Source organism: Mytilus galloprovincialis, chromosome 13 (genome assembly GCF_965363235.1).
Source record: "Mytilus galloprovincialis chromosome 13, xbMytGall1.hap1.1, whole genome shotgun sequence".
In the NCBI taxonomy this organism is placed as follows: Eukaryota; Metazoa; Mollusca; class Bivalvia; order Mytilida; family Mytilidae; genus Mytilus; species Mytilus galloprovincialis.
Window position 1 is genome coordinate 1,120,368 of NC_134850.1, and position 22,513 is coordinate 1,142,880.

Sequence of the window (22,513 nt, forward strand, 5' to 3'; positions counted from 1 at the left end):
GGCATGATTGGTATTCACAAAAGTATTTGTCTGATATCCTTCATTTTTTTTTATTAATAAATACTTACCGGTTCTGCTTCATTGATTACATATTTATAATTTTGTATCCAGTCTTTACGTCCCTGACAATTTGTGTCAAAAGGAAAGTCTAAATTATACATGTTTTCTGACATGGTCGGCTTAGGAGCCATCGTCCATAACATGTCTTTATCCTTCTCAAAATATTCATTCAGTATTGTCCTGCAAGATTAATTTCTTTTATTTTTACAGTATTGAGCAAAAAATTGTAAAATACCAATTTTATACATAAAAATTATGGCAAAATAGAAAATTTTATAAAACAAGTTACATTTAAATTCCTTCTTTTTTCTCCAGAACAACCTTTAAAAACAAAACCTCTAATGTGTATACTTTGTTTGTATTTATCTGCCTCCGTATTCCTTGTGGGACTGCTGTTTTTTTTTCATAAGCCCTTTTTTAATGAGCTACAAACATAATAATCTTATGCATGTTATGGATCGTTTTGGGAATGGAAATCTTTTTTTTTTTAATTGAAAATATTCCAAATAAAGTAATGCAGTATCTTTAAATTATAACATCCGCTCTGATTTTAGGCATTTTTTAAAATATTTTTTGGTTGTACACATGGTTAACACAAGGCTTATCACTCTAATATCTACCTGTATGCCATAGACTCAAAATATCGAGCTCTACTGCTCATAGTGGGCCCAATAATTTCATTCCCGATTACCAGCAGGGTGTCACGTGGACAGGAAGCTCCGTGTTGATGCTCAATTGAAAAGAACGGTGTCCTCACGGGTTGTGTAAAATCAATTTTATCTGGTCTTCTGACTGTGACATTACACTGGAATCTAAGTACCCTCTCTAAGTTGGCAATCTGAAGAACTGCTTTGTGTATGTATTCATCGCTCTGTTTTCCTGTTCTTAAAAAATATCAAATGATATCTAATAATTAAGATCAAACTTCAATCCTATTATATTTAATTTAATCCTACTGCAATAATCACTGTTACTTACTTTTATATTGCAGAACATTTATATATACTTTTAGACAAATATATGTGATGGAATTGCTTCTCTCCATAAGTAAATACTTTGTTATAGTCAGTGGTAAGAGGATAGGCAGTACCAGGGGGCCTGGGCCCCTCCCCCTTCTGGGGGAACAATTTGATTGATTATATAGGGAATCACGTTCTTGAGATGACAATTCATCTCTCCGGTAGACTATATTTACTGTGTGTATTGCTGTGTGTTTGTTTATATCACAATGGCTAGGCTTGAGATCTCACAATACTTGTTTAGTCCCACTGCATTCATGTACCAGTCCCAATTCAGAAACTCTAGCCTTTTGTTGGGTGCTGTCTCTTATGTTTGGTGTTGTCTTTTTTGTTGGTGTTGTCTCTTTTGTTGGGTGTTGTCTCTTTTGTTTGGTGTTGCCTCTTTTGTTGGGTGTTGTCTCTTTTGTTTGGTGTTGTCTCTTTTGTTTGGTGTCGTCTCTTTTGTTGGGTGTCGTCTCTTTTGTTTGGTGTTGCCTCTTTTGTTGGGTGTTGTCTCTTTTGTTGGGTGTCGTCTCTTTTGTTGGGTGTTGTCTCTTTTGTTGGGTGTTGTCTCTTTTGTTGGGTGTCGTCTCTTTTGTTGGGTGTCGTCTCTTTTGTTTGGTGTTGCCTCTTTTGTTGGGTGTTGTCTCTTCTGTTGGGTGTCGTCTCTTTTGTTGGGTGTTGTCTCTTTTGTTGGGTGTCGTCTCTTTTGTTGGGTGTCGTCTCTTTTGTTTGATGTCGTCTCTTTTGTTGGGTGTTGTCTCTTTTGTTTGGTGTTCTCTTTTGTTTGGTGTTGCCTCTTTTGTTGGGTGTCGTCTCTTTTGTTGGGTGTCGTCTCTTTTGTTGGGTGTTGTCTCTTTTGTTGGGTGTCGTCTCTTTTGTTGGGTGTTGTCTCTTTTGTTGGGTGTCGTCTCTTTTGTTGGGTGTCGTCTCTTTTGTTTGATGTCGTCTCTTTTGTTGGGTGTTGTCTCTTTTGTTGGGTGTTGTCTCTTTTGTTGGGTGTTGTCTCTTTTGTTTGGTGTTGTCTTTTTTGTTGGGTGTTGTCCCTTTTGTTTGGTGTTGTCTTTTTTGTTGGGTGTTGTCTCTTTTGTTGGGTGTTGTCTCTTTTGTTGGGTGTCGTCTCTTTTGTTGGGTGTCGTCTCTTATGTTTGGTGTTGTCTCATGTTTGGTGTTGTCTCTTTTGTTGGGTGTCGTTTCTTTTGTTTGGTGTTGCCTCTTTTGTTTGGTGTCGTCTCTTTTGTTTGATATCGTCTCTTTTGTTGGGTGTCGTCTGTTTTGTTGGGTGTCGTCTCTTTTGTTTGGTGTCGTCTCTTTTGTTGGGTGTTGTCTCTTTTGTTGGGTGTTGTCTCTTTTGTTGGGTGTTGTCTCTTTTGTTTGATGTTGTCTTTTTTGTTGGATGTTGTCTCTTTTGTTTGGTGTTGTGTTTTTTGTTGGGTGTTATTTCTTTTGTTGGGTGTTATTTCTTTTGTTGGGTGTTGTCTCTTATGCTTGGTGTTGTCTCATGTTTGGTGTTGTCTCTTTTGTTGGGTGTTGTCTCTTTTGTTTGATGTTGTCTTTTTTGTTGGATGTTGTCTCTTTTGTTTGGTGTTGTCTTTTTTGTTGAGTTATTGTCTCTTTTGTTGGGTGTTGTCTCTTATGTAAATGCTGAAACATGTATAGCTCAACAAAAAAAAAACAATCCTTTTTGTTTAAATGATAGATATTAATTCCAATGAATATCTAAAAAAAAATGTTTTCAAAATTTACATAAAATATGCATATCAAAGTCAAGAGTATGCATCTTAATTATACATAAACATTTAAAACTTTGTATAGTATAGTATATAGATATACATGATTATGCATTTTTCCTTTGATCTTTATAGTTTATTTGTGATAATTTTTCATATCATGCTTCTCACTTGAGATAGAAAACTTTCGCTAGAAACTAAGGAGACACATGGTGTTGCTTACGAAATTGAAATGAACTTTAGTGTGGTAATAGGTAAAATAGCAATAAACAGATTATCATTGGTCACCTCAACTCATTGCTTTTCTCACTTTCGACGTCCCGGCTCAAGCGAGAAAATCAATTTCATTGAGATGATCAACGATAATCTTTCATTATCCCACATGTTTCCTTACCTGCTAGTAGGTAGATATCCTGGTTCTTTTTGAGGTGTACACCAAAAGTCTGGTACTCCCAATATGATTTCTTCTAAAGGGTCCCATTCGTTGTGAGAGTTCACAATTTTCATCTTTGAATCAGCTAGTTATATGTTATTATACAATGTCAGCTGAAAAATAATCATTGGTGCTACTTGACTCTGTAAAAACTCTGTACAGTCCTTCCAAAATTAGGAAGATACATTTTGTAATCATTCATTATATATGTACATGTAATATAAACACAAATTGAAGAAATTCTAAGGGGTATTTTATTGTTCTGCTACAGTGACTTCATTTGCATGCTGTATGTCTAGTTTTTTTTTGTTATTGTATACTGTGGATTCATTTTTATTAGTTGGATACCAATTTTCGTGGGTTTCGTGGATACAGATGAACCACGAATGAAAATGTTGAACGAATAACACATTTTCAATAGGCTCTGTATGCAAAGCCACGAAATAAAATATCCACGAAAATGCAAGTTTTTACCACTTCACGAAAATTGATACCCACGAAAATAAATGAATCCACAGTATGTTTTTTTTAATATTCAGTGAAAAGCTCATAAAACATGTTAAAGCTAGTGTTTTTAAAAATATGTTTGTGAAATATAATTATATGCCGAATAAGAAAAAAAAAATGTTTTTACTTAATTACTTAATTAATCACTCCCCATCTATGCCATCTGTACATGTTTATAAATCTAACAATATTGAATAATAATTGTAATTGAGGAAAAGGGGGGGTAAGAGGGGTCCTGATCCCGAAATCCTAAATTTTGATAAATTTAAATCCTGACATCAACAATTCGAGAGAAAAAAATCCCAGTTACGGAAAGGGTCAATTCCGAAATCCCGAGCTTAGAAACACCCGATCCCAGAGTCCCGATAAAAGTCCTACCCCCCTCATTGAGCTGTTTCCCTTATATAAATGTGAAACATTGTGTTGCGTGTCGCCCTGAATTCGGCTGTTGTCTGCTCTATGGTTGGATTGTTGCCTCTTCGACACATTCCCCATTTCCATTCTCAATTTTATGAAATAATCACCACTGACAGCTGAAGAATAAGATTGTCATGTATGATTATTTAATCTTTATCTAAATAAAATTAAAAAGATAGTTTTCAAATAGAGTTATTCCTCTTTGTCCCAAAAATGTGTACTTTCTCTTTGTGATTTGTATCAATGATTAAAATATACTATGAAAATTGGGTTTTTAATTCGTTATAACGAATTTTGATTTGCTTAAACATGTTAGAGAACTTTATTGAGTTAAAAGGAATATTTTACCATTCGTGAAATCGTACTGTAATAATTTTTGGGATTACCCTGTTCTTTGAAGGCAGGTATTTGCAATATTTAATTATTTTCACACACAATACAGTTGTTCTTACTGTGTCATATATATGGGGTAATTCTTTATCCCTCTGCTGATTATTAGGGAAATTAACATACTTTTACGTATATATTTAAAAACGTGTCAAAAATATGCTTGAAAATACTGGCGATCAATCCCTGTAGAAGTACCACATGTTTCGTGTTTACATTCGACCGGAAGTAAGACAAGAACTTCGCTTTGGTCAATTTATTTATTTTTTTTTTTCGGGGGGGGGGGGGGGTTGCGCGTACCCGCATGTACGCATAGCCAAATATTGACTTTCGTAGCTAGCTACGCGTACCCCGAAACCGATTTTATAATAAACTGTCGGTTATTTCCCGACTTTGGGAATTCAGTGAAGATAATGGCATTTTTTATTTTATTTTGTATTTAATGTCAGGACTTTAGTTAGAAAAAAAGAAAGTAAATGTAAGTGCACATTAAAAGAATAAAATTATACTGAGTTTGAATAAATATATGTTAAAAACTCGACGGTGTGAAAGTGATTTTCTTATTAAAATCGAAACAGAAACAAAAACTTAAAAATATTTTTAAAAAAGGACTAAAAATATTTTTTAAAGTATATATATATATCCAATCATAACTCCAGATTTATTGCTTGCTCCTTTAATTTCAGGTCTTCATATTTAGGTTAAAATGAAAATTAAGTGTTATGTATGATGAATTAAAAAGTTAAATCACAAAAATAACTCCGAGGAAAATTCAAAACGGAAATTAAATGGCAAAACTGGTCAAATGACAAAACACATTAAACGAATGGACAACAACTGTCATATTTCTGACTTGGTAAAGACATTTCAAATGTAAAAAATGGTGGATTGAACCTGGTTTTATAGCGCTAAACTTGAAGGCGAATTATTTTCTTATTCTTATAAGATTTGCAATAGAAACAAAACAATAACATGAATAGGACGTGGAATAGCAGTGGCTATTTAGTCGGCACCGGTAAAATAGATAAAAATGCTATTTTGCCGGCTCGAGCTCGATATAAAACTGTTGATTAATGTAATTAGAAGTCAGAGATTAGGCAAAAGGCAAAATAATGATTTAAAGTTATTTTATCACAGTATCAACCAATAAGATGTTTAAGATGTTTATAAACAAATAATTTATAACTTTATATTATTAAAAGAAAAAAAACCATGAAAACACATTTGTATATAATTTTGTTTTATAATGCAACCTGATATAATATCTTTTACATACATTAATACAATTTGAAAGTCAATCAGCCAGCCTTCAAGGGCGTGAGAAGCACTGTCAATTGATATCTATAATTTGCGCTAATATTGAAAATATGAAATTTATACTTCAAGAACATTTAAAAAAAGACTATTCAAATAATATTATACAATATTATATGTGTTTGAAATTATTAAATACATTTTTTTCTCAAATATTTATAAACAAGAATGTGTCCCTAGTACACGGATGCCCCACCCGCACTATCATTTTCTATGTTCAATGGACCGCAAAAATAGGGACAAATCATTAAAATTAGAAAGATCATATGATAAGGAACATGTGTAGTAAGTTTCAAGTTGATTGGACTTCAACTTCATCAAAAACTACCTCGACTAAAAACTTTAACCTGAAGCTGGACAGACGGACGAACGGACGGACAAACGGACGAACCGACCAGAAAACATAATGCCCATAAATTGGGCATTTAAAGTTAATTTTCATATCTGTGCAAAATCTATGGTTTAAATATCCTGCATGTGCTAAAAATAGTGCTTTGTAAAACTTAATCATAAAACAAACAATACTAATAGTTGTTTGCTACGAATTTCGAATGGACACATGATTTAACATTTGCAATTGTTACAAAACATTTGTTTTGCCTTTAAAAGTTGTTTTAGTCTAGCACATGATAAATGTTGCCACTCCAAACATGAACTACACATTACACTGCCAATGCTTCCTTTGAATCTGCGTCATGTGTGCATATCATGGTACATATGTAGACAGGATTCTTTTTCTTCTCTGTAAATACGTTCTGAATAGCTTTCCATGCATCATTTTGACAATACTTTTTATACTTAAATCAATGTTTACAATTGAGTCCAAACAAGAGGTAGTTAAGAGTTCAGGTCTTGTTTTTCAACTTGTTCCTCGGTTCGGGGACTTTCTATACTTTCTTTTCATGTACAAAATATTGCTAAAAAATTATTTTAACCTGTACAAAATTTGAAAATAGATTTAAATAAAGCAGAGTATAGTCTTTTGAAATTTATTACATAATAAATAACAATGATCAAATGCAAACAAACGTACAAGTTATCATTTAGTACAAATTATAATTCATATAATGACTTTGTTTAAATTGTTATTTTGACAATACAATTCACTTATAACTTGCACAAAAAAATGTGGTACGGATTAATTGTATGTTATAAAAAATATTGATACACACAATACAATGCAATATATGATAACTTGTACACAACATATAAAAGAACTTGTACACAACATAGAAATGAACTTTTACACAACTTATACATCAGACCTTTAGTTTCTAAACTTTGGTCTCTAATGAAAACTCGACTCATTGAAATAACAAACATCATACTTTTTAGCATATGAATCAACAAAGATGGAGAGGACACACCTTAGCTTCCTCCTGCATGGGGTTTTTGATGATTATACTCTGCCGTTTTTATTGTGATCATTTGATTTACAGTTCAATTATTTCATGATTATTTGATAATCTAGGACTGAACGTAGTTTTGATTAATTGTGTTATATATTAATAATTAATGGTTATATGATTACATTGGCAATCCTGCTGCAATTGTCTGAACCTGTCCTTCGTCAGGAATCTGATGTTCAGTGGTTGTTGTCGGTTTATGTGGTTCATAACTATATATATATATGTGTTTCTCGTTTTTCTGTTTTATATATAGATTAGACTGTTGGTTTTCCCGTTTTAATGCATGGTTTTACACTATTAATTTTTGGAGCCCTTTAAAGCTTACTGTTTGGTGTGAGCCAAAGCTGTGTGTTGAAGGCCGTACCTTGACCTATTATGGTTTACTTTTATAAATTGTTACATGGATGGAGAGTCGTCTCACTGACACTCTTAACACATCTCCCTAAATCTATATACAATTTGTGATTTATCATTATATGATTATTTTGCCAAACCATTTGCGAGAACTGTCAGATGCGGGTTTAGGGGAGGGCAGTGAACTCGGGCCCCCCCTTTTGAGAAAAAAATTTGGTTGCTTATATAGGGAATCACTGAAGCGTGATTAAATCGGGCCCCCTCTTAGGCAGCCAGTGGGCCCCAACTTATGAAAATTTCTAGATCCGCCACTGACTGTGAATACTTGGATCCCCAACCAGGGGCTTCCAAATTCGTCCCTGGAGTAGACAACAATCCTTCAACATACATGTGCAAAAAATCAGCTTTTTTTCTATGCAAAACTACGGATCAAAGTATATTAAAAACTACCAGTGTGGATAGTAATTATTGTCGAACTTGCGATCCAGAAGAGGCCTTAACAAACTTCTTAAAAGATTAATTTTTCAGAAGGTAGAAGACCTGAATCTTCCATACTAAGGATACAGCTGCCTTCTGTTACGAAGTTTCTGTCTGTCACATGTCCATGCATTATCCTAAACCTAATGTTCATGGTTCATGACTACTAGAAAAAAAAAAATTCCATTCTTAATTTCTCTCTTTAATAACTAGGTTGTGAATGTCTGTATAGCATCATGAATTATGATTTTGCATTGCCATTTCCTTTCTTTCTTTTTTTGTTAAGTTGCATTCTGGCATTTACATTATATATCTGGATTTCTGTCATAAAATGAAAAACAACTTAAATGTATAAAAATACATTTATATTATTTAATTTTTTTCATTTATTTACAAAATTTGTGTTCTGTATACAATTAACCAATCATATTATAGCTTTATCTAAGGGAAATAAATCCTTTAAAAGTAATAATGGTTGTGTAATAGCCAGTTTCATCAATGCCTGTTTAACGTGTAAAAAAGCAGTTAATTAATCTGTTTTAATCAGAAGCTTAAAATAGATCTATGAACACTGTAAATCTAAACATACCAAAAACTTTAAAGATGAAAGGTATACACTTTTTCCACGACTGCTAAATCAATTAGACTCTTCATTCCGTTAACTTTTTATGTTATTGAAAAAATTCTCTGTTCCTTTTATTATGCCCATTACTATCTACTCTTTATTAATTATTTAATGGTTTTTTTCTATTATTTTGTCCCGTATTAGTCTCTATTTCATAAACACTATCCAGCCGCAGTGGCATCCAGACACTTATTTTCATAAATAAAAGAGATTGGGTACAGGGAGGGACCAAAATATTCAACACGTAAGTAAGTCTCTCCAATTCAACCCTTTGTATATTTAAATAAAAATTTCATTGTAAATGCTATTTGCAACAAAAAATGTGCTACTTTCAATGTCCAACCTACAGTAAATAAACTATGTGTGATCTATATACATACTTTGGTTACAGCCATGTAAACAAGCAATGTGATATTTACACAGTCCAACCTTATATAAGAATACTTAATTTTGAGTTTGATGTGATATTTTTACAGTGCAACCTTAATCAAATTTTATTTCTATCAAAAATGTTTGTGCATCTGCCAAATGCTATTATATTGCAACCTTTGAATTTCATATAAAGTTTTTTGAAAGATGAAATAAAACAATTGTGAAATGGTTCTCCATGAGAAAAAAATAGAATCGGAAAGAACATAAACACAAAACAATAGCATAGAGTGATACATAATTTGAACCTTTTCTGGATTACAAAAACCATGCTTTGTTCTCATCTTAAAATTGAAGCTATAAGCACACCTCAATGCAAGATAGCCCTAAACAAAAGTGTGTGTGGAATACTTTTCTGGATGTTGGCATAGGAGCAGAAAGATGAGGATTTATAGACAATTAATGGAGGCATGAAGTACTAAGCCTTATTAAAATGTAACGCTTAGTAAATAGTATAAGTGTGTTGAACAATTTCATTGTCAGTGGCAGATCTAGAAATTTTCCTAAGTGGGGGCCCACTGGCTTTCTAGGAGAGGGCCCGCTCCCTTCACGCTTCAGTGGTTTCCTATATCAAATTGAGAATGGAAATGGGGAAGGTGCCAAAGAGACAACAACCCGACCATAGAAAAAAACAACAGCAGAAGGTCACCAGCAGGTCTTCAATGTAACGAGAAATTCCCGCACCCGGAGGCGTCCTTCAACTGGCCCCTAAACAAAAATATATACTAGTTCAGTGATAATGAACGCCATACTAATTTCCAAATTGTACACAAGAAACTGAAATAAAATAATACAAGACTAACAAAGGCCAGAGGCTCCTGACTTGGGACAGGCGCAAAAATGCGGCGGGGTTAAACATGTTTGTGAGATCTCAACCCTCCCCCTATACCTCTGGCCAATGTAGAAAAGTAAACGCATAACAATACGCACATTAAAATTCAGTTCAAGAGAAGTCCGAGTCTGATGTTAGAAGATGTAACCAAAAAAAAAAATAAACAAAATGACAATAATACATAAATAACAACAGACTACTAGCAGTTAACTGACATGCCAGCTCCAGACTTCAATTAAACTGACTGAAATATTATGATTTCATCATATGAACATCAGGCTTAATCCTACCCGTTAGGGGTTTAGTATCATACCATCATAACATATATGAGAAGAACATAACACGTGTCATGCCAACAACTGTTTTTTGAATAAATGTGTTTAGTTCCGATGCAAAGACCCTATAAGTGAATCAATATTATTGCCAAAATATGCAATCTTTAATGACCTGACAACAGTATCGTAACTATATCCCTTCTTAATAAGTCTATTCAAAGGTTTTGTTAGTTTTTGAGGTGAATACTGACACCTTTGTGCTTTATAAAGAATATTTCCATAAAAAAATGGATGTGAAATACCTGAACGTATAAGAAGTCTGCATGTTGAGCTATATTTACGAATGATTTCCTTATACCGATGATAAACTTTAGTAAATGTTTTGACTAGTTTGTGATATCGAAAACCCTTGTGTAATAATTTGTCAGTAATACATAAATTTCTCTCGTTAAAATCTAAAACATTGTTACATACACGAGCGAATCGTACAAGTTGAGATATATAAACACCTTAAGATGGTGACAAGGGAACGTCACCATCAAAAAATGGATAATTAACGATAGGAAATGAAAAATCATCTCTTTTATCATAAATTTTAGTATTCAGCTTTCCGTTAGTGATATAGATATCGAGATCGAGGAAAGGGCAGTGGTCATTGTTAGTATTAGCTTTATTTAAAGTAAGTTCAACAGAATAAATTTCTTTAATATACATACTGAAGTCGTCATTATTGAGAGCCAAAAAATATCATCCAAATATATAAAAGTATTATTAAATTTGTTTATCAGATGTTGTTTCGATGGGTCTTTCCTTATTTTTGTCATAAATTGTAACTCATAGCAATACAAAAACTGGTCCGGAATAAGTGGTGCACAGTTAGTCCCCATTGGAATTCCGATAATCTGACGATATACGGAATCCCCAAAGCGAACAAAAATGTTATCTAGTAAAAATTCAAGGGCATATATAGTATCAAAGCATGTCCAATTGACATAGTTTTTTTGTTTATTGCTACTAAAAAATGACCAAAAAGAGTTTGAACATATATATTCACATTCTGACTTTTTAAATGCCCATTTAATTAGGTGTGTGAATTTTTTCTTAATGAGAATGTGAGGCAATGTGGTATACAGGGTAGAAAATCAAAACTTTGAACAGATTTAAAATCACCAATATAAGCATGCAATTTATCAAGTACTTCCAACGAGTTCTTGACACTCCAAAAGTAATTAATTCCACTATTTTCGAAGGCCTTATTTGAACAATTTATTATCAGGTTTTTAATTGTACCAAGTGTGCTGGTAAGAAGAATAGACAATTTAGTAGTGGAACAATGGCTTAAAGACGAAATAAATCTATATTTGTAAGGTGTTTTGTGTAGCTTCGGAAGCCAGTACATAGTTGGGACTTTCATTGTATTTGGCTCTGCTTGTAAAGCGGTAGCTAAAAGTTTATGTTTGTTACAGATGTCGTTTCCTGAAAATGGAGTCAGTTGGAATGTTGGTAAATTGGTGATTTCTTTTTTCAGAACCTCAATGTAAAATTTACGTCAAACAATAATAATATTATTAGCAGCTTTATCGGCCGGGACAAAAACAAATTTCTTGGCTAGTTCTTTAGTTTATGTTTGATACGAGAAATAGGTTTTTTGTGGTTATTGTTAATAGTAAAATGTTCTTTAAAATGTTGAATACGTATATCAACTATCTTCATTACTGAATTAAAAAAAGAGTCCAAAGATTTTTTGTCAGCTTTTTCCCGTTTTATCCATTTCATACAGTAAGTATGGAGTGAGTCGTGGATGATATTACGACACTCATTCCAATTAATAATTGACCGGGGACGATATTTAGGTCCTTTACTGAGGAATGCTTTTAACTCTCGGTTTTGAACGATGTTAAGATCTCCTGTTATAACATGGGAAATGGGTCCATACATATATTCGGAGGTACTACAATTACATGAAGTAGGTGTATTTTCACTGATATTTACATCTTTACACAGTTGACTATAAGTAAACACAAATTTCCGGGTAGATTTCTTGTAAATATAACAAATAAGAGGTAGCTCAGTATTGTCAAAGTATCCAAGAATTTGTTCTTTAACAGAATGGTCGTTAAATATACCGGCAATATTTACAAAATCAAAACCTTTATTGACATACTTTATTTTAATAAAATGTTTTTTATGATCTTCTGGGCGATCAATTTTGGGAAAAAGTTTAGAATAACAATATGCCATAATAATTTGAACAATTTCATACTTAGGACTGCTATATGAAATTGTGTTGCAATCCTCCAAAATTGTATTTAACTTATTAACCGGTAATGAACAGAGTTTTGTTAACAGATAATGTCTGCGGTTGTTTTCTGAAATAGAAATTAGGTCCGAAATATTGGTATGATTGGTCCGAAATTGTCTTTGATTGCGATTTGTCCCACGACCGTGAGAACGGTTTTTACGAACAGTTTTAAAAACTATATTCAAAATGTTAACTGAATCGGTTCTAGATATATTACCAATTCCCATGCTATTATCATTAAGACCGAGAGGGTAGACTGTCTGTAATTTTTTAATCCAATTTAATTCAATTATTTTCCGTGATCGTACAAACTTTGAATGAGATTCACCAGGCTGCTTATTTACTACTTCTAAGGGTTGAACTGCTAAATATTTGAAAGGATGGTTGTGCTTCTTAAGGTGTTGGTAACTGATACTTTTGAATTTATTGGGTCTTTTAAAACGATACAGATGTTCTTGAGTGCGTTTAGATAAATATGGTCCAGTTTCTCCTACGTACTGAATACCACATCCCGGTTTGTTTCATGTGAGTAAATAAATAATACTGTTTGTTTTTCAAGTTATATCAGTTTCAAAATTCAAAGAAAATGTGCGACCACTAAACGTGGACCTAACCGTATTGTTGGTGGAAAGACGGGGACATGTAAGTCATTTTTTGGCATGACACTTATCGATAGAAGGGTAACCACGATTTTTATTGTTAAAAATGTTAGCGATGGTAGTATTTTTAGATAACCGATATTGAAGATTGAGACGTGTAGATATCCTTTGAACAAGTTTAGTATTTAATATTTTTCCATTTCTAAGCTTCATAATTGTTTTTGTTAGTGAAATATACTACATGTATAAAGGAGTAAAGACTGGCGTCCAGAATATGAACCAGCATACAATAATTTAAGTTATGTAAAATTGATAAATCTGTTCGGCTAAAAATGTCAAACGCTATCAGTATTAATTACCCGAAAAAGATAGGATATATCAGGGTAGGACTGATGGCTGACTAAATAGTAGAATGGGGCTGAATATTGAAATACTACTTTTTGATAAATATTCCTAAAGTAATGAACTAGAGCAGTTCTCGCTCGGACACACACTCCATAATTTAGTATATTATAAGAGCATAAACCTGAAGCACGGAAAATTGAGAATGGAAATGGGGAATGTGCCAAAGAGACAACAACCCGACCATAGAAAAAAACAACAGCAGAAGGTTACCAACAGGTCTTCAACGAAGCGAGAAATTCCTGCACCCGGCCCCTAAACAAATATATACTAGTTCAGTGATAATGAACGCCATACTTATTTCCAAATTGTACACAAGAAACTGAAATAAAATAATACAAGACTATTAAAGGCCAGAGGCTCCTGACTTGGGACTTGGGTTAAACATGTTTGTGAGATCTCAACCCTTCCCCTATACCTTTAGCCAATGTAGAAAAGTAAACGCATAACAATACGCACATTAAAATTCAGTTCAAGAGAAGTCCGAGTCTGATGTCAAAAGAAAATAAACAAAATGACAATAATACATAAATAACAACAGACTACTAGCAGTTAACTGACATGCCAGCTCCAGACTTCAATTAAACTGACTGAAAGATTATGATTTCATCATATGAACATCATGCAGGCATAATCCTTCCCGTTAGGGGTTTAGTATTATACCATCATAACATAAATGAGAAGAACATAACCCGTGTCATGCCAACAACTGGTTTTTGAATAAATGTCCTATATACCCACCAAATGTTTTCTCAAAAAGAGGGGCGGCCCCCTGCCCCCCTCCCTAAATCCGCCTCTGATTGTAAAATAAACCAGTTGTAACTATTTCAGTATAAACCTATAGTATATGAAAACAATGTGTACTCTCATTTAAAAAATAATAGAAATCAAATATCCATTGAAGTTACATTTTTATATTCTGAAATCACACAACATTGATATCAACAACAAAAAACCAAAAAATCAGTTTTTGAATCCCATGATTACAAGAGTCTCACAAGGTACTAATTTCTAAGTTAATATTACTATTTACATGTTTCTGTGTGGTCAATGCTAGGAGCACAACAGAGGCACTATCATTTAGTACACAAATAATTTCTAACTTTGTAACAAATCAAATACGTACATATTTTTTGCAAAAATTACAAACAAAAAGTGTTATAACAAATAAAGTCTTTCTCAACTCTCAGTTATGTAAAACAATCATATTGGACTCATTCTCATAAATATATATATTAAGTACTAACGCAATTGTTCAAACGTTTTTATTACAATCTTTTACGTTAACAATGAACCAATGTTTTCAACATACTATTGGTCCATAAACCACCAATCAGATTTAAGAATAAATTCAAATGAACCAATCAAAACGGTTATATAGCAGCATTTGATGGTTGAGGTTCCTCTTGAATATCTAAAGTAAAAAGATAATAAAATCTATAGTGTCTGAACATTCATGACAAAAAATATCAACAAATACTGAAAGGTGTTAGATCCCCAATTAAAAATCCATATCTGTTCAACAAAATTTTGCAATTGTACATGTATCAGCTTTCTACATGCCAATTTGCAGCATACCTTTAAAATCTTCTAAGAAAAAAAATGACCTTCGAATAGAGGTACTCCAAAAATAACACCTTGTTTTCAGTAAATCATTAATTAGTAAACTATGGAGCGCATTTATCCTGAATTTTTAATTCAAACTGATAGACAAGTGAATTTTGGCTCAAATTGGTCTTAAATATATTTCTCTTTCACCAAAAGTTTCATTTCTGCAAATTTGTTGGTTAGTTATAAAGTAAACAATGACATCAAAAACACTATTTTGTGTCAGAGTAAGGCTACTCTTACATACATTTTAAATTGGGGGGCGTAATTGGTGGTCTGACCCCTGAACTATTTGAGCGATGATGGTTTTTAACCCCTGTTGTTTCAAAGATCTTTTAGGTTTGTATAGATATACATGATAATAGCAATACGTGTTCACTGTCGACGGATATTTGTTCAGCCTAAATTTTTGTTAACATGATTTTAAGTACAGTTGGGCAAATCTGTAGACTTTTAGATTTTTTTCTTTATCTGCACAGTATTGTTTATTCTAGATTCTATCCTGGATTCGAACCCATGCTACTGAGATATCGTGACACCAAATCGCCTGCACTGTAAATATATATATAAAAAAGTCCGTACTTTGACCTATAATTTTTTGTCTCATTGGCACTTATACCACATCTTCTTATTTATCTTAACCAGCACTTGTTTCCATAATAGTTATACTGGTCTCCACATTGTTCAGTTTTGGGGTTCTGTAATAATGTGTGAGCATCTTTGGGATTTAAAACCTCTCACTAATTAAGACTACCAGCAGTTTATCTAAACAAGATCTTGTAATTTTGTTGACCAGTCAACTAAATTTTCCTTCAATGACAAACATGGTTCTTCGTTATCAGAGGTAACATGGCCAATGTATTGCTTTAGATAAGACGAGCCGACATCCTCCAGAAATCGAAAGTCTGATTCGCCACTTGAAACATTTAAAGTCGTATTACCTTCAGTACCATGCTTCCATCCTATTAGATGCATTTTTTCTCTTTCATTTCCAGATCCATGTTCTTCTTAACACTCAATTACTGATACATTATCTTCATCTACACTACTGGTACCAAAGAGCCAATGCTCTAGCATCAGCTCTGACCTTGCGCGAACGTTTCAAGTATGACAAGCTTTACAAACCTTGAAAACCATAAAACATACGCATGCAAACATAAAAAAATTGTTGGCCAAGATTATATTTTTTAACTGTGCCTAAAAGAGAACGTTCACTTCTCGCATGTGATATTATATATCTGCTTTCAGTGTAAAAACCGTATGCTGTCACGCAAACATCAAGCATTTTAATTACAAACGTAAGTATACTATGAAAACCTGAACATATTTAAACATGCAGATGTACTTATACATGAAACATAAACATGTCTAATCAGTGTAAAGGAATTTATGGCCGAAACCGGGAAAGTCTCATGTCTGTTAACCTGAAATAATTCTGGTGGAGACAAATTATTCAAACTATATATTTACCGCATAATATCAGTACATGTATTTGAGCCATTTATATAAGATTCGCAGTGAAAATTAACTTTTTGTCTAGGCAATACTTTTTAACAATACGTCTAGACATTAATTTACTAAAAAGTTATGTTTAATAAAAAAGCGCCATTTTATGAAAGAAAAAAAACCGTATAATTTATGTATACGCATCATTTTTAACATCTTTTCTTATGACAAGTTGTTCTGCTATGTAATACATGACCGAATAATAAAAGCATGTATTGCTGTTTTGTGCATATAATCGAGTTTCAAATAGCATATAAACTCCAGCTGGATATCACACATGTTCCTGTAAAACTATGATGTCACAAGACCACATTCACATGAGATGGAAGAGAAAATGTCTGTCGCCGAAAAATAAAAGTGATTATTGTATGATTACTTTACGCCAAATCATTTTAAAAGGGCTATATCGCGTACAGGGCTATTCTAAATACCATAGCACTCCATTTTTTTTTTTGAAAACAGACAAAAAGTATTTCATTTTACTGAAACTTTAACTTAAAAACAAAAGACCTATGAACAAATGAAAACTCATCAATAAGATAATATGATAAAAACTTAAAATCATTTTAAACTAATACATCAAATTCAAATTTTGGAATGTATTCCAATTTCTTTTAAAAATGAAACAATTATTTCAACAGAAATATTATTAAACAAATCACACATATTATTTACATTAATATGTTGTTTAACATTCATATGTTGGTTTTTTTCGGATATCGGAAAAGTCAAAATATTCAATTAAAATATGTTTAATTGTATACTTGCATTGCACGGTATACACACTGGTTACACTTTCATTTTTTTAAGACACGCATGTGTTATTCAAGCATGATGAACATCATGAAACCAAAAATGTGTGTGTCTCAAATGCTCAAGTGACACAGTTTCTGAACTAGTGAAAAGGTCTATTGTAAGATAGGAATGCATAACATGTTTTAGACATGTAATTAGCGGGTGCGAGACAACTAGGACCCTCTACAAAAAGAGAGAAAAAACCCGCACTGTATATGAAGACAACTCAGACCCCGTCAATAAGTCAACTGGGACTATTGATAAAGTCAACTAGAACCGTCTATCAATCGGACCGACTACACTAAAAAAATCTGGAAAATTATAAAAGGAGATTTTTTACTTATACAAATAATTTAATGATTTTTTTCGACGATTTAAAGTGTGTCTGATGAGAATTCAGGCCTTTCATACGAGGAAGACTTAAGGAAGAGTTGTTTTGACTATAATTGATAGAAAAGACAACTAAGACCGTCTGAGATGAGATAATTCAAGATTACAGACTCAGTACAAATGGTATTAATATGCATCCGTCTAATGTTGAAGATTTAATGACACTCCATAGATTTATTTTCATTTCTGCTGTTTAAAAGCTGTATGAGTAAGTTAATATTGAGTTGACCTATTGACATACTTTGTCTGAGTTATCATTATAAACGGTCCAATTTGACTTTATAGTCGGTCGAAGTTGATTTTATAGACTGAACTAATCTTGACCGAGTTATACTATAATACATGTTAGCCATTACACCAACCCTTCATTTAAAGAGGATCATTCGCCAAAAAGACAAGCAGGAGAAATTTAATTAAGGGTCACAAGACATATTTATTTTAAATAACAATAGGATACATATATATTTTCATATTAATGTGAAAGGATGATATATAATTAAAAACTTTGTTTTCGTGTACGTGTGATTTCAGTATTTTAGATTAATTTAGACGTCCAACCCACATATGGCATCCGCTGTTGTGTTTGCGTTGTATAAAGTCGCGACCAAAAAGCAAGATTTTATATATGTCGTTCTATAACGTCAGACAAACGTTTACCAAACGACGTTGAAGTTAGGTCGCCGACGTTGCGACCTATTTTTGGTAGTTTTAAACGCATTGATAAAATAAATTCTTTTATTTTACTCAAACTGGAACATGATATGTTTTCAACATATCAGGTCATTACTCTTTTGTTTGGATTATGGATACTAGTAATGAACATAATTGTTCCTTATGCATTCATTCAAAAGTTTCCTTTATCAAAAAAAAAATAAAAACATTTTAACTTTAAAGTCTGCACGATTTTTAAATACATTTTTGCTATTCTAATTTAGGTCGATGTTAAATACCAGACATCACACTTTAGTTGGAAATCATTTGCATGGTCTGTCAGTTTTCTATTGAAAAATATCAGGTTTAAATTTTCGATTTAAAATACAACGAGTTATTTTAAATCAGTCGCAATGTGAGGTACATCATACAATTATAAATGTTGGTGTTCGTCCAAATGAATCACTAAATATCAATTTTAAGTTCATATGCGGAATTTGTTGTGTTTGAATGGAATTATATATCAAATAGCATTTCATAACAGTGATGAATATGGGAAGATACTATACAATGGACACTCTATACTTTCAAGTCAGTTACTTATAATGGATAACATAAAGCATTCATTGCATCATCTTTGTCTTGTTTAACTCTGGATGAAATAGTTTCAGGTAAGTATATTTAGTTAACTGAACATGGTCATTCTATAGTTTATCTATCTTAAGTGGTACTTTTTTTTTGGAGAGAAAGGCAGGCGGACGGCTTCCAACATTTCCGTGCAATAACTTATAAACCGTTCAACAATTGATTTTCAAATTTTGATTTGTTATTACTAATGACAAAATGGTTCAGTATAGACTTTTCATTACTTTTACCGTTCAGGAGTTACCGTATGTCCCTTGATCTATTGGAAACTGACGGCCGACAACCGTGTCCGTGCAATGGCTTATAAACCTTTTAAGTAATGCTTTTCAAATTATGATATGCTGATAATGATGACAAATATTGAGATCAATTTCGATAGATATGATTTTTACCGTTCAGGAGGTATGGTCCTTGATTTATTTGAAACTGACACTTTATTTCGTTTCCGTTAAATAACTTATGATACAATTTTTATCACAAATAAATATCTATGAATAAATGACGACAATATTTATTCGATTTTCCAATTTTGTAAAAATGACCGTATACACAACATTAAAGCCCAGTATATATAACATGTTTGTCAGTTACTGCTACTACTAAAATCAAGTACTGTATCTGTTATCACAGGTATGTCTGTATCCCTGTTTGCAAACTTTGGTCATTTCCTATCCATAGTTTGTTTTCTGATTTTGAGTATTGAAGTTTTAAACAAAATTGTAACAAGAAAATTCATTTATTTTACACAAAATAGAATATAATCTGTTTTCAACATGTGAGGTCATTACTCTTTTGTTGGGATTATAGATACTGAACAGTATCGTTCTGTATGCATTCATTCAAAAGTTTACCTAAATAAAAAGTACTGAACACGATATGTAAATCATTTTTGAAAGTTTAAATTCAATACCTAAACTGAAATTGTTAAACAACAATTTTACAATTCTTATTAAGGTCAATGTTAAATACAAGACTTCAAGTTTTAGTTCAAATATCATTTGCATGGTCTGTCAGTTTTCATTTGAAAAAATATCAGGTATCCTCTTTAAATGTTTATTTAAAATACAACAAATTATTTAAAATATGTCAATATAAGGTACACATATTCATAAAACAATTATAAATACTGTGCTGTGTCCAAATGAATCACACAATATCCCTTGTAAGTTCCAATGCAGTATCCGTTGAGTTAAAAGTGATATCAAATAACATTTCGCAACAATGACAAATATGTGGTGAAATTGCACAATACACACTCTGCACTTTCAAGCCAATAACTCAAAATGGACAACATACAGCATTTATTTCATCATCTATGTTTTATTAACATTTGTAAATCGATCAAGTAGTTTGAGGTAAGCAAAATTAGTTTAGTAAATATTGTCATCCTACGTTTTATCTATCTTAAATCATTTTAATATCTTTGAAAATGTAACCACAAACAAAATGCATTTACACGATTTCACTTACCATGTTAACTCAATCTTCACAAAATGATATGATTGTAAATGTCCTCATGTTAGTCTTAAACAAGTCGACTTATAAAGACATTTAAACTCTTTTTGCAATGTGTTCACATACTTTCAAATATTGATTTAAAAATACACTATAAAAAAACAAAGCAGGCTTACCGTTGTCACTTGTTAGATGTGAGTCCTTTATTATTTAAGAATGATAAGGAAGGAAATAACTGATAATAAGAAATAAATCAAATTATCACAATTATATTTCTGATTTTGAGAAAATTGAGAAAATTGATGTAAAATTTGTTAATAACGTGTAATACCACCAATGATTTTCCCCTATTAAATTTGCACTTTTAAAACAATTGTGCAGAAGTTTTCTTTGTTTCAAATAAAGCTATGGGTAAAGTTTCATCCTGTCAAGTACTATAGACAAAATGTCACATAACATTCCATTGCATATAAGATAAATATAATTAAAAACTTTGTTTTCGTGTACGTGAGATTTCAGTAAGTTTAGATTAATTTAGACGTCCGACCGACATATGACATCCGCTGTTGTGTTTGAGTTGTATAAGGTCGCGACCAAAAAGCAAGATTTTATATATGTCGTTCTATAACATCAGACAGACGTTTACCAACCGACGTTGAAGTTAGGTCGCCGACGTTGCGACCTATTTTCAATCAAACATCCACGTCTGTACAACGTCGGGTGCCTGCTGGTGGTAGTTTTAAACGCATTTATAAAAGAAATTCATTTATTTTACTCAAACTAGAACATGATCTGTTTCAACATGTCAGGTCATTACTCTTGTCTTTGATAAGGAAGGAAATAACTGATAATAAGAAATAAATCAAATTATCACAATTATATTTCTGATTTTGAGAAAATTGAGAAAATTGATGTAAAATTTGTTAATAACGTATAATACCACCAATGATTTTCCCCTATTAAATTTGCACTTTTAAAACAATTGTGCAGAAGTTTTCTTTGTTTCAAATAAAGCTATGGGTAAAGTTTCATCCTGTCAAGTACTATAGACAAAATGTCACATAACATTCCATTGCATATAAGATAAATATAATTAAAAACTTTGTTTTCGTGTACGTGAGATTTCAGTAAGTTTTGATTAATTTAGACGTCCGACCGACATATGACATCCGCTGTTGTGTTTGAGTTGTATAAGGTCGCGACCAAAAAGCAAGATTTTATATATGTCGTTCTATAACATCAGACAGACGTTTACCAACCGACGTTGAAGTTAGGTCGCCGACGTTGCGACCTATTTTTAATCAAACATCCACGTCTGTACAACGTCGGGTGCCTGTTGGTGGTAGTTTTAAACGCATTTATAAAAGAAATTCATTTATTTTACTCAAACTAGAACATGATCTGTTTCAACATGTCAGGTCATTATTCTTGTCTTTGGATTATAGATACTAGTAATGAACATAATTGTTCCTTATGCATTTATTCAAAAGTTTCCTTTACCAAAAAAATAAAAACATTTTAACTTTAAATTCTGGACGGTTTTGAAATACATTTTTGCAATTCTAATTTAGGTCGATATTTAATACCAGACAAAAAACTTTAGTTGGACAATCATTTGCATGGTCTGTCAGTTTTCTATTGAAAAATATCAGGTATTCTGTTTAAAATATCGATTTAAAATACAACGAGTTATTTTAAATCAGTCGCAATGTGAGGTACATCATACAATTATAAAGTTTGGGGTTTGTCCAAATGAATCACTAAATATCATTTTAAAGTTCATATGCGGAATCTGTTGTGTTTGAATGGAAGTAAATATCAAATGGCATTTCATAACAGTGATGAATATGGGAAGACACTACACAATGGACACTCTATACTTTCAAGTCAGTTACTTATAATGGATAACATAA

The 22,513-nt window shown here is 32.3% G+C and overlaps 2 protein-coding genes across 2 annotated transcripts in view; both read right to left on the minus strand.

Moving 5' to 3' along the window:
* Positions 1-3,330, minus strand: part of LOC143056235 (glycine amidinotransferase, mitochondrial-like) — a 149,271-nt gene extending 145,941 nt beyond the window's left edge. Inside the window, exons 1-3 of the mRNA XM_076229320.1 lie at positions 3,183-3,330; positions 681-944; positions 69-240 (exon numbers count right to left, since the gene is read on the minus strand). Coding sequence (XP_076085435.1) covers positions 69-240; positions 681-944; positions 3,183-3,295 — 549 coding nt within the window. The 5' untranslated portion in view covers positions 3,296-3,330. The remainder of the gene's footprint in view (positions 1-68; positions 241-680; positions 945-3,182) is intronic.
* Positions 1-22,513, minus strand: part of LOC143056233 (solute carrier family 35 member F6-like) — a 514,661-nt gene that overhangs the window by 123,032 nt on the left and 369,116 nt on the right. The window lies entirely within an intron of this gene.